This window comes from Chlamydotis macqueenii, chromosome 1 (genome assembly GCF_036417535.1).
Source record: "Chlamydotis macqueenii isolate bChlMac1 chromosome 1, bChlMac1.mat, whole genome shotgun sequence".
Classification (NCBI taxonomy): Eukaryota; Metazoa; Chordata; class Aves; order Otidiformes; family Otididae; genus Chlamydotis; species Chlamydotis macqueenii.
This window is the reverse complement of record NC_141556.1, coordinates 29,283,663-29,297,405: the sequence shown is the minus strand read 5'-3', so window position 1 is coordinate 29,297,405 and position 13,743 is coordinate 29,283,663. Positions and strand designations below refer to the sequence as shown.

Genomic DNA, 13,743 nt, shown 5'->3' with positions numbered 1-13,743 from the left:
CAGTGACTTCTCAGTTGAAATTTAGCTGTACTCCTAAATGACTATACTGTGGTAACAATTAATAAAATTAATTACATGAGGAATATCAGATAATACTACGCTATTTACAACTTTCAACATACACAAGATAAACAAGAAACTTACTGAACGTCTTACAAAAACAGCATAACCAGTACTTCTTGTGAAAGAGATCAGGTATTTTTGGTTTCACTGTCTTCCAATTTTACATGCTTAAATACAGAACATGAACTTCAACTCGGACAAAGTTCAAGCAATCGGAGCTAATATTTTCCTTGTCTTGTCTGACTAATGTTTGCTTTACATTCCTTAAGATTTACTTAAAATATTCCATAACAAAATCTTAAAAAAAGAAAAAGTGCAAGAATCTAATTTTCTCTATCTATCTCAATATCGATGTTCCTCCCTTCTACTCAAATAGAAAGGATTCATTTGACCAAATGCGAGTTTCTACATCTGACCTGTCAGGTAAGCTTCCTATCTATCTGTTTACACTGAACAGACTCCCAGGGTACAATTCATCTGCTATTTAAAGAATCTTCTGGGGATCAGTTTATACCACCCTGAGGAATGACCTGTGTCTCCGATCTGCTATAAATCTCTGATGGCTGTCACACAAGCAGTGGGGCACTTTTTTGTGATAGTTTAAAGCAATTACTGCCCCCAGGTGTTGGTTCTACCCTGTTGGAAACTATCACCCCTCTCTCCTCTTCCCTAAACCTGACTTTGTGGGATGGACTATGTGCTGCACCTTAAGGACACCAGCGCAGAGATGAACGCATTAACAGATTTTGGTAGATTTGTGCAAGTGCAGGAGCAAAAATTGGCAGCTGCTGAGGCACAGGTCCAGACTTCATTATGCTGACCCTGTAACAGGCACACTATCTTCCCCACCAAGGCCATAAAGGAGCAGGGAAGGAGGATACATATTGATGTTCATTCAGTGGATGCAAGTCTGGGCTATAGCCAGTGGGTTTTCAAAATTTCTGGGCTAACTAAATGATACCAACGATTAAATACCCCAAACTGTAAAGTATTACGGGATTTCTAATGAAAGTTTCACTGCAAAACTGTGGTGAGCAAACTGTAAGTGCAATCATATCTTAGTGCCCATGTCATAAAATAGCATCAATTTTAATTTTAATGAAATGGCATTTAGCTTCTGTTGCTTGAAAATGTAACAGTTAATATTACAAAGTGTCTTCCTCTTCCAAGAAATGAATGCAAGTGGGGAAAGAAAAATAGAGATCTGGAAAACTTAGGTTTATTTCTACAGTAAACCAGTTATATTTAACAAAAAGGAGTAACAACTCTTAACTTATCACATAGTGTTCAGTGACAAAGTTTTCCTGTCCTGTGAAAAATGCCCCTATTTCAAAATACTTCCTGTTTCACATCAGGAAGAACTTAAGCTCTCTCAAGGTTTTTCATGAAAAACATGAGAGAGGAAGAGACCATAAAGCAACTGACTTCAGAACATTCTCACATGTCTAAACCACTTACCTACTCAGGCTACGCATTATCATCAGGCAAGGTCCTGTAAATTCTTCCTAGTTTTCTGGATTTGAAAAACCTCTTAATAAACTTGTTATCCATTTATCTGAAGTTTCAACAAAATCTTTCTTTTAAGGACTCAAACTATCGCCTAGAAATGTTTCTATCAGCTTCTGTGATACAGTAACTAATATCAGGACAAATATCCGTTTTGTGTGATTCTAAGCCTAAACAGCCTTAACAGGTGTAGGGAAAGAGCAATTAAACATTTTAGCAGACACATAGCAAAATAGTTCATAAAATACCTTTACAGGTAACTCAGCAATTTTTTTCCACAGGATTTCCAGGAAGAAGCAGAGGGTCCTGTAAATCATCTTTCCAGACTACATACAAAACCACCAATTACTGTGGGTCATGCTGCACAGAAAACGTTTACTTGCTAAGGACAGCTCTGCATGACTACAAAGGTAATAAACAACTCAGAGGGGAAAAAGGCTGCCTCTGTATCAAGGGAAGGGATTTTTATCACAATAAAAATTAAACCTACTTGGCTGCTACAGGCAACTGGAAACAAACAAATATCACATAGTAGATGTTCAGTAGATCATGTTTAGTTCCCTACGAACGACTAAATCTGCTTTTACAAGCCTGTTTGTCAGGCTTGACAGACATCAGTATACATGCAATATATGCAACATACATGCATATATGCAACTGATACACCATGCTCCAGCCCATGGCTGCAGGTGCCCTGAAAATGCACAGAGGAAAATCCTGCAAAATCTGGGGTCACCTATGGTAGCAGGCAATAGAACCAATAGCAAGAGACTAAACCAAACATTGTTATTTCCCCATCCCCATGTTGTAACAGGCTTTTAGGAGAAATTCAAGTCTCATGAAACCCCCTAATTTCTATACTTTCTAGGTGTCAAGCATGCAGAACCCTGAAGTTTCTCACAAGTTACTAACTGAGCACTTGAGAGCTGTTTCAGCTTTTGGATTTTACCCTGATGTGTAAGGTAATTAAGAGTAAACTAAACCATTTTGGACAGGAAGCAAGAGTAAAACTTGAGAAGAACATGAGTCTTATACTAATGAGATACACTCCCAAGTAAACACGTTAGACCTGGATGTGTTTTGTTCTCACTTAAAGTTTTCTTCATAAAGATAAAGTTTATAGGCTAACCTGAGGAATGATGTGTAATTTTAGGAACCACTAGACAGGTTTACTCTGTCACTGCCTTCAATTAGTCTGAAACAACTTACTAATGATTAGCTAATTTAGTTGACACATTCACTCAGTGTGGACACAGACCAATCACCTTAATTTTTAAAAATACACTATTTTTCCCCACTAAAAAGCCACACTCATTTGTTAAACTTTTAAAAGTAATTTTAAAATATATAACATGCAATACTACTGTAGGATCCACAGTGGGGAAAAAAAAAGGTATCCTACAATCGCAAACCAATAAATCTGCCATGGCATTTATGATTACATTCTGCTCTTTGTTTACTAATTAACAGGAGAGAGGATGTAAGAGGAAGGGAAGGAAATAGAAAAGGATGAAAAGAAAAGGAAATTAAAAAGAAGAAAAAAAATATTCCCACTAGAAGTCATAGTAAATTAGTAATATCCCAAAAATAGGAAAAGGTAAGTACTAGTCACACAGTAAAAAAAATTACAATTGTTGAAGAAAGCACTTCAATGCAGGCTTAAAAGAATTTAAGCTGAGCCATTTCAAACATGGCAAATGGTTGTCATGAATACACTGGCATGCTCTGCGACTACAATACGACATGAGCCACAGTGCAGAAGTGCATACAAAATCCATCCATCATACTTATAAGTAGAAGTGGTTCAACAAATGCCGAAGTTTTTTAAAAAAAAAAAAAAAGGCAAGATTCAGCTTTGATGAACCCCAAGAGTCAGAGTTTTTCACCAGGAAAAAAAACATCAAACCCTTTAGATGACATGATGCTGACTAATCTTTACTAATTCCTTAGTAACTGCAAAAAATTTGCAGTGATGCAGCTCTAGTTAAGAAATATTGCTCTTGCACTTTGACAAGTATGCAACTTCTTTAGAAACATGCTAGCTTGCAGTTTTGAAGCATATTGTCACTTTTCCACTGGCTCATCTTCAAAAAAGAGGGGAAGCATTATGGGGAATGAAACAAAATTATAACAATGGTGCCAGTTATAAGCATGTCAGATAACACACTGGCTTGCCTTTTACAATTGCTCATTGAAACTCAAGGCTTGCTAACATCAGCAAGGCAAATGAATTCTCAAAGAAATCAGCTTATTAAAATCAAGCCTGTGTAACTTCTATCAATAAACATCTCAGTGTCTCAAGGACGCATCTATTTCCCTTCAACACTTCTAAGAGAAGACAGTAACTTAAGATCATATTACAATACCAAGGGCTTTCTTAGGCTTCATCCACCCTGTGCAACACAATCATATAACTTTAAGAAGGATACTCAACATGCTTTTTCCTCTACCAACAAAATTAATATGCAATTCTATTTTAGTATCTGCAGACAAAGCACTGAAGTCCATCCAACAGCAATTCCAGTACTGTTTGCTTATTTAGACAAAATGGAAACTGGCTTCATAGAACTCTAGTAAATGTGAGAATAGGTAGAGAAAAAAAAAAAAAACATTAAAAAAAAAAAGACAATACAAGAATCTGGCATAATACAGGTAACTGTTTCTGCTTCATATGGAGGTGTGTGCACTGCACTGTGGAGACAAGAGGCTTCCCCTGTAAGCTGTAAGCATATAACGAAGGATGCATTTTTTACCCCTGCTTTTTCATACCCAAGTTGTAATTCAAATTGTACTGAGAAATTACAGATGATTTGTTGCTTTTTTACTTCTCAGTACCTCAGCAAACTGGCAACTTTGAACTTGTCAATGTAAGTAACATGCTTGCCAGTCAGTGTCATTGAGTATTAGAAAACAAAATAAACAAAAAAAACCAAGAAAAGATCCTTCAGAAGTCAAGCACATACTAACATTACAATTTCAGAATAACATTAAAGGCACTTAGCAAGGAGATTCTCAAGTCTGCTTTTAGAAGCAGAGAGAAATGTAGGGAGAAAAGACTCCAAAAATAAAGTTCTGGAGTTGAAAAAACCTAACATATAAAGTACTACGACTACTAATCGCTAGTAACTTGAAAAGACCACCTACTATTGGATGAGTAGGTAATGGGTGGAGCTTTCCTTCTTGCATAGAGCTGATGTGATGAACTGTTTGGATTTTAACTCTCTCCACAAAAATACACATAATGTTACTAATTTAGAGTGACTAGAAAAATCACTGTAAAGTTTTCACTAACACTTGATTTAGAGGACATACGAAGTAACTTTGGAGTACTATTTGCTCTTTTGTTTAACCAATTACACTGAACTAAAGATATAACAAAACTTACCCTTGCATACTAACTTGCTCTTTGCTGAGAGCTTACATAGACTTCCATGTAATTTAGGCTCTCATCTAAAAAAAAATTTAGTTGTTACAGAGATTGCTCACATTTTTTTTTTAAGTTAACAGTGCCAACATTTGTCTGTCTTAATCTGCAGGCACTCTGAAATAACAGAGAAATACGAACTGCTCAAAGCTGGGCTCTTTTGCCAGGATTTGACTGTTAAAATATACCATGTTCCTTCAGCTAAATGTCAGGTGAACAAGGGAGATCCTCCCTTCAATTTTGTCTCACCAAGGCCAAAACAAACAGTGATTCCTGATCAGTGTCTATGTAGGTAGATATCTGTGCCCAGATCCCACAGACAGGCACCCGTGGAGACTTCTGAAGTCCAGAAAGCAGAATGACCCTGTTACTTCAACAGAAGTGCAGACAGAGGCAAGAACTAGTGCCTTCAACAGCAAGAGTTCCCATTTTCTAAGTCTCCTTCTTGAGGTATGCACCAGGTCAGCAAAGAGCTATGGACTCAGTGAAAGAATGAATGGATGATTTATTTATTTTTTTTTTTTTGGTAACCTGCCTTATAAAGATTAGGCACATCATTATAATCAACTTAAGGAGACTACAAATTTCAGCAAACAAATCTCAACTCTGACACTCATCTGAAAGCATTCCTGGGAGGTTTTAAGCATTCCAATACCACCCATAAGAACCTTGCATAAGGGAATTACTACTGATGACAAAGTAGATTCTTCAAGGACTCAGAGTAATTTATTTTATAACAACTTTTCCTCAACCCTTGCTTCATGCTCCAGCCTGAACTATTCCTCCACAGCAGAGAGCCTGGAGGCACAAACAATGCACAAGGATCAGTGCCTCTCCAGATCACCAATCAAGCCCTCTCCAGATCACCAGTGAAGCCATCTTTGCATTCACGACCTACTGTCCTCCCCACTCCTGCAGATCCTCAGTTTGGAAAACACTGTCCTACCACCTGGAAGCTGCCTGTGGCAAAAGGCCTAGTTGTAGCTGTCAGCCTTTAAGTGTCAGAGGGAGCGGTATGGCAGGGCCACACGGACCTACATCCATGCACAGGTGCAGCACACCTTTAGCCAAGCACATGTTTTCACCTTGCAGCACCATCATAGAATCACAGAATGGTTTGGGTTGGAAGGGACCTTCAAAGGTCATCTAGTCCAACCCCCCTGCAAGGAGCAGGGACATCTCCAACCAGATCAGGTTGCTCAGAGCCCCGTCCAACCTGGCCTTGAATGTTTCCAGGGATGGGGCATCGACCACCTCTCTGGGCAACCTGTTCTAGTGTTCCACCACCCTCAGTGTAAAAAAAAATTCCTGACGCTCAGTCTGAATCTACTTGCCTGTATTTTAAAACCATTACCCCTCGTCCTGTCACAACAGGCCCTGCTGAAGAGTTTCTCCCCATCCCCGCACGCCAACCCCCTTCTCACACATCCCACGGGGAAAGCTCATAGAGATGCGCCGTGAGCCTTCCCGAGACGCGAGGGGGTCACCGCTGCCAAGAGCCCATGGAAAGCGGCAAAACCTCGGCAGACCCCACCGGGGCTCCTTGGTGAGGGCTGCGGGCAGCCGACGGCGCGGCCCCCCGGGGAGGAGCAGGAAGAGAGCCCAAAACTGCTCCCAGCCGCCGCTCCTGGCCACCCCCCCCCATCCCGGCCCGACACACCCCCTTCGGCAGCGGTCCGCGGCCCAGCCGGCCCGCGCCGCTTTGGCAGCGCCTGGGGGGGGGCACTCGGCTGCTCCGCCCGCGGGGGGGGGGGGGGGTCACCCCGATCTGCGCGGAGCCTCTCGGCCCGGCCCCCGCGGTGAGGGGAGCGGGGCTGCCCCCTCCCCCGCGGTTACCTTCCCGGTACTTCTTGCGCAGCCGCCGGTGGACGCTTTTCACCACCCCCGACAGCTTCTCCTGCTCCAGCTTCCGCTCCTGCTCCGGGGGCGGCGGCGGGGGGGGCAGGAGCGGGGTGGCGGCGGCGGCAGCACCGCCGGGCCGGGGCCGTGGCTGCGGAACTGCCTCCTCCATGGTGTAACCGCTGCTCCGCCGCGCGCAGCCCGGCTGAGGGGGAGGCGTGAGCGCCGGGCGCTATGGCAGGGCGCGCATGCGCGGCCGGCCGCCCCGCCCCGCCCGGTATGCCGGGAGATGGAGTCTCCAGCGGCCGCCGCCGTCTCTGGGCCGCGCCTCACGCCGGGCAGCAGCGGCCTCGTCGGCGGGGCTGTTCGGGGCGCCCGGCGCCTTGAAGGCCTCCTTCGTCCTTGAGGGCACGGGGTTGGCCGCACCCCGGAGGTGTGGGCTTGGTTATTTCCAGCAAAACTTTCCACAGCTCGCATCTGGAGCAGGTCACCCTGTGGTGCTCAGTACACTAGTGGGAGAAATTTGATGAAAAACAATTAAGGGTAGGATGGCGGTGCGTCTTCCAGGGCACCTCCTCACTCCTACCAGCGTTTCCCCAGTTCACATGCTGCCCCAGTGACCGCTGTAAAAGATCTGCTTATGAATCCCTCTGAGGTAGGGTGGTAAAACCTGTTCTCTACCTAAAAAAGACCCTGTGGAGACAAACAGAGTCCAAAATAAGGTAAAGCAAACCTTGGTAGGTTGGGCATGGCGTGGGCGTGGGCATGGGCACTGGAAGAGTGCAGTTTTGTACAGGCTTTTTTCTGTCTTCGTCAAGCTGCTGGGCCTGTTGTTTCTGCCATTATCTGGGTGGAAATGGAACCGCCAGAGGAGGAGAAACACCAGCAGCCAGCAAAACTGTCCTTCGTCTGCAGCTCTCCCTGCCCGGCTTCAACCTTTCACCAACGCAAAGGACTTAAATTCTCTCTTTCGGTCGTTGTTGGAAATAGGATAGACAAAACCACTCCTCACGAGATCACAGCAGGGAAATCTGCCATGAAGTTGCTTGCTTGTTTGACTTGGCCAGAAGCAGCTAATTGTCCTCTCTGAAGATGCTCAAAAACATTAAGGAGGTAATTGTGGCTACAATTAAGTCGGTGACAAATCTGACGTGGGTAGGGTCAAGATTTCATCCTAATGAGAAGTCAGTGACACATGCGACTTCATGCAGTGGGGTGTGTAACAGGTCCTTATCAGCACCGGTCAGTCCTGCTGAAAAGATTTTAGAGCTAATCACAGAGCACAGTGTTGTTCTGCTCTTCTGATAAACTTCTTTTTGAGGGTGCAGTTATCAAGACAAAACAGCAATGTTCAAACAAAAGCTTTTCATTGTTGTTGACTGCAAAGACATCCCTTTTTCACTTCACTCTGAGCTATTGTCGTGGTTTTGTTAGTGAGGGGGGGCCTAAGGTGGTAGCTTCTGTAGGAAACTGCTAGCAGTCGCTCCCCTTTGTTCAGTGGACTCGGCCGGGCCTACGGCGGACCTGCTGCTGGCCAAGGCCGAGCCAATTGGTAGCAGAATGTCCCATGATAACGCCTCTGCGATAACGTATTTAAGTAGGGGAAAACAGAAAAAAAAAGAGAGAGGAGAGAAGATGTGAAGAAGCTGAGCGGGGCCAGAGGCGCAGAGGGGGAGGCGCAGGCCTCATGGGCCTTGCAGGTCTCACCCTCCGGCCTCTCGCCAGGCAGCCGACTGGGCCTGACTCGGTCCAGCCCGGCTGCAAGAAGTGGAAAGGAGATGAGAAGTGAATAAGATGTAAAAAGATCCTGAAAGACATCTACCAGCCTGTTGTGAGGAACGGCTGCAGACGCCAAGGTCAGTTCAGAAGGAGGGGGAGGAGTAATGTGGCTCCTGGCCAAGATTCCCCTGCAGCCTGTGGTGACGACCATGGTGGAGCAGGTTGTCCCCCTGCAGCCCATGGAGGTCCACGGAGGAGCAGAGATCCACTTGGAGCCCGTGAAGGACCCCGTACCGGGGGAGGTGGATGCCTGAAGGCAGCTGTGGCCCATGGAGGGCCCGCTGGGACAGCTGTTCTAGAGGGACTGCACCCGTGGAAGAGATGACCCACGCCGGAGCAGTTCCACAGAGGACTGTGGCCCATGGGAGGGACCCCATGCTGGAGCAGAGGAGGAATGTGAGGAGTTCTTCCCCTGACGATGATACAGCGGCCTGAAACAACGTATGATGAACTGACTGCAACCCCCATTCCCTCTTCCCCCCCTGTGCCACTCGGGGCGGGGGGAAGGTAGTAGAGATAATGTTAAGCTTGGGAAGAGGGAGGGGTGGATGGAGGTTATCTTGTTCTCTGTCTCATTATCCTGCTAATTTTAGAAATAAATGAATAGTTTTCCCCAAGTCGAGTCTGTTTTGCCCGTGACGGTAACTTTAAGGATTTCTCCCTGTCCTTACCTCAAACCTTGAGCCGTTTTTCCTTATATTTTCTCTCCCTGTTCTCTCGGAGGGTGGGGGGAGTGAGAGAGAGACTGCGTAGTCTGGTCCAATCGGGGCTGAACTACGACAGCTATGCAGACAAATACTGCACCCATTGCCCTGAAAGTGGGTTGCACATTATGACTAAAGGTCCAGCTTTTTCAGTACTGTTATTTTTCTGTAAGTGCTTAAAAACCTTCAGTATAGTTTGGATCTTCTATCACTATATTTACATGCCATTATGTATTTTATTGTCAGACTATTTCAGGTTTTTTTTCTCAAAATAGAGGAGAATGATGGAAGAAGAATGTACATTTTTGCTACTGACATCAGCACTAGGAAAAGAAAGCGAAGTGTAGTGATTCAGTTATCCTTTTAGTTAAATTTTTCTTTTAATTTTGAAATGGAAAAAAAATGAGCATGTGTTAATTAAAAATATACCAGTATTTATTAATTTTACTTTAACTTGGAAAACATCCAAAAAGCTGCTTTGCGTATGGGTTATTGTATTGCATATTCAGTAAACTGATCCAGGAACTTCCTAGAAATCTGAATTAGAAAGAAGAGTTAGTGCTGGGGTTAATGATTGCTTTCTGAAATATTTCTATTTCTAGTTTTATATGCAAGTCTACGTAAGAAGAATTATGACTGTAAAAAGAGATGGCATTGATAATTACTAGGAACCTTTTGGTTAAGGGGGAACCTACACGGTGGTTTATGTTCCTTCCACTTTTACATTGTGTAGCATTTGAGGAAGCACAGAATGAAAAGGAAAAGCATGAGCCAGTCTTCTGTATGCAGCATGATACAAGGAGAACACTGAGGGAGCCTTCTCAGAAGAGTAGGAGTACCAGCAGGATAGGAAAGAGATGGAGGCATTTGGAGGATGCCTAACACATATTGCCATGGCATCAACCCCGCCCCGCTCCCCGGTTGCAAGCCTCCAGATTCAGAAGTACGGGGTACACACTCAAAATATAAGTGTATCTGTAGTTTGGAAAATTGGAAATCTAATTGTAGAATTGGGAAATCGGGGGGAAATTGCACTTACGTGAAATATACTGTCTCAGAATAATAATAAAAAGTTACTATTTGAATGATGTTATCACTGTCATTTTTCAGTTCTCAGAACTTCTTTCTAAAACTAACAAAGTGGTTTTAAATACGAAGTGGTTTAAATTTATCACAATTATTTCAAAATTTACAGTATTAATATTAGGCATACTTTATTACTATGACTTTACACTGGACAGTTTTTATATGACTCCTTTTTTGATAAAATTTAATGATATTATTGCTTTGTATTTTCAATATTTTGATTATTTGCTGATATTTTAGAAATATGTCAACAAAGGAAAAAAAATCCAACTTGGTACTTTAATGCACAGACTACTTTCATATCTAGGTGTACAAGCTATTATTAAAAAAGGGGAAATAGAGAAGTATCAAACTTTTAACGTAAGTGGTTCTATATGAAAATCGACCAAGACATAAAATACATTCTTCCTTCTGAAATAAGTAACTTAGATGTTTAGTTTCAATGAGCAAGTAAATGGCATTTACTAGATGTCAAGTTTTTCCAGGAACAAAAACGAAAGAATACTTCAGGAAGAGGCTTTATGTTTTCAGGACACACGGATACTTACCTCAGAATATGTGGTGAGAGTTGGCTCCCAGCGGCAGACTCCGAATGCAAAGTGATCGAAGGAGGCGCTTCCCTAGAGCGCGGCACGGAGATACCAGGGGGTGATGGAGCGGGCGATTAAAGCAGGACCAGTTCTGGCAGGCCTGGAACTAATGACCTGGTGCACTATCAAGGTGAAGAAAAAACATCTGTGCTCAATACATTTCTTGAACACAGTACAGGAAGAGCCAAGGAACAAATGAAGATGAACATAAATCTTGTGACTGTCCCTGAGGCATGAGAGCAGAATGAGCGATAAGGATGCGTGCACTTACTCCAAGGGAATAAGACAATAAACTACCTGTGTCCTGATGGGGACGATGGAGTTTGACCATCTTGGAAAGAATCATTCTGAGCAGCTAGGCTTACTGTCTTGAATGTAGAAAATGGCCAAACGATCTTCTGTGCATTAGTTACTTTCTTAAAAAAAAAAAAAAAGCCAATTTGGGGCAGACTAGAACAGTTTCTTTTGACATTTCTCCAATATTTCAGTGCCCATCACTTTTTATGAATAGCTTTAGAAACAAAAGTCTCGATTTGCAGGCTGGGAGGAGGAATAACCCCAGCCCTTTCTAGTGCTCAGGTGGCTGGAACATTGACTGAGGATGTGGGAAAACCAGTTCACATCCCTGCTCTGCCCGAGGGGATCTGAAGCCACGTCTTCACTATGAGATTATACAAAGTGGAAGTGCTCTTCCTTCCTGAGGGAAGGGTGACAGCAGCCTATATTTTCAGTTTTTTTCTCTTCAGGGAAGCTGTAGAAGAACAGTAACATAAAAACTTTCCACGCTGTGCAAATCATCAGTGCTCTGCTTCCATCTCTGTTTCAGCAGTACTGTTGACAATTAAGTCTTCTCAGCCTCTTCATCCCTTCTATCTTATAGATGCTGGCTATTTGAAAAGGAACCAAAAAAAATGACACAGCATCAAAGAGAAAAAACCTTTCTAGACAACACTCTCTCCAGTGTGATGACATCATCATTAGAGTCTCTAATGCAATGTAATCTGCAAAAATATTACCGAAAGCATGTAATGATTTTAATGGAATACCGAAACACTGTGGTAATTTAAAAGGAATAAAAGGTTCTTTGTTAGCTGCAGAACTATTTTTGCTACGTGTATCCAAAGGGAAGACAAATAGGCAGCAATAGGATATTTGGTTTGAATTAGAGGTTTTTCTTCTTCATTGATTGTGGAGTCCTATAAGCCACGAAAATGAGATAATTTGATTTAAACAGTGGGGGTCACATCCCTGAATTTGCATTGAGGCAATTCTTAAGAGGTGGTCCATTATTACATTTCTCCAGATGACACACTTTAGTAATTTAGTAATTAAAATTACATAGTAATTAAAATTGCCACCCCATAACAATAATTTTGTAACTACAGATCCTGGATTCCATTCCTGGAGGTTGACATCTCTAAAAGTAAGTTTACGTCAGCAGTCCCATTACTTAGTCCTCTGTGTATTTTAGTGGAAAAATAGGCTTGATGTTGACTTCTGTTTGCATCTGAAGTCCCAATATTTACAGAAATAAACAATAAACAATTCTTCTATTGAAGGACCAATTAAAGTTGCTCTTCAAGTAGGCAGGGACACCCAGCTTGAAGAAGAAAGCTGAAAAATCCTTCACACATAGGAGCTCATTACAGAGTCTAATTATGTATCCTCAAGACTGTGGGAATTAGATCCTGATAGGAGATTTTATTTATTGAAATTGTGTCTTTTGTTTGTTAGCTTGTGTTGCAATAAAGCAGGAATAATTTTAACAGTAGCCAGCATTTCTGATTTACAATACATTCATGGCCTCCATTGTGGCCAGCAGATACCACCTGTGTCTGTCCATGGAAAGGAGCTGTTGCTTTTGACACAGGAGGGAAAATTTAAGAATTTGTTAATCCCTTCAGTCTGTCACTTATTTAATAGTGAAGTGGGAATTAAATTCCATGGAACTACTGAAAAGTTTACTGAAAACCAGCAAAGCATTTCACACCTGAGTTATTCTGAATGTTATGTGTATTTATAGAAAGTAAAACGATCACTTAATGCTGAGAACAGATAATGCCTTTTTTGAGTAAATGCTGTACTTCATTGTACAACTTCTTTGCAACATAAGCATCACAAACATACTTAATACTCTATTAACAAAGATCATTAAATATAAGCATAACTTACTGAAAAGTAATCCCAAATTCCCTTTAAAATCAGGTTTTTTTCATTGATTTTAGTCTGAGCACATTCCCCTGTTATTTGGAATGTATGAATTATTAAATTAAAAGAGTCAATATAATGATTGCTTTAACAAAGACTACTAGCTACGCTTTCTAGACTGAGTTTCTTCTTAGCTGATTTCTTGCTGCCGTAAAAGATTAACTCATAAAATCACTTTGATTTAGCAAGAGATGTCAAAACACCCAGCAGGTCTAACTGGTTTTCTTTCAATGTCAGTCAAAATAGTATGTGGTTTTAGCACTGATTCATGTTTCTGTCAGCTGCTGTGCGTGAACTTGCTGAGTAAGCAATTCAGACACAGTAACTTGATGAAAATTCAGTGCTAGTAGGAAAGCCTTTATTTCTGATTATTTGTGCGTCTCTGGAACCTGAGAGCCTTAAAGACATTCTCAATTCTTGGGATTCAAATTCCACTCTTCCTATATGTGTCAGGTATGTATAATTCCAGTTCAGCTCAATAGCGATGTAGCTGTACATTGGGTCATTTTCAACTAGGGGAATACTGCAGTATCCCTGTGATCTT

At 42.2% G+C, this 13,743-nt stretch overlaps 1 protein-coding gene across 2 annotated transcripts in view; it reads right to left on the bottom strand.

Moving 5' to 3' along the window:
• SAMTOR (S-adenosylmethionine sensor upstream of mTORC1) overlaps positions 1-7,023 on the bottom strand; it is a 37,075-nt gene extending 30,052 nt beyond the window's left edge. The window contains exon 1 of one of the 2 annotated variants that reach the window (XR_015258557.1): positions 6,830-7,023. Coding sequence is in view for 1 of the 2 variants with exons in the window: in XM_086747679.1 (XP_086603805.1) it covers positions 6,830-7,004 (175 nt within the window). In the remaining variant the exon portion in view is untranslated. The remainder of the gene's footprint in view (positions 1-6,829) is intronic. The other variant, XM_086747679.1, reaches the window with a different exon arrangement.
• Positions 7,024-13,743: the final 6,720 nt, after the last annotated feature.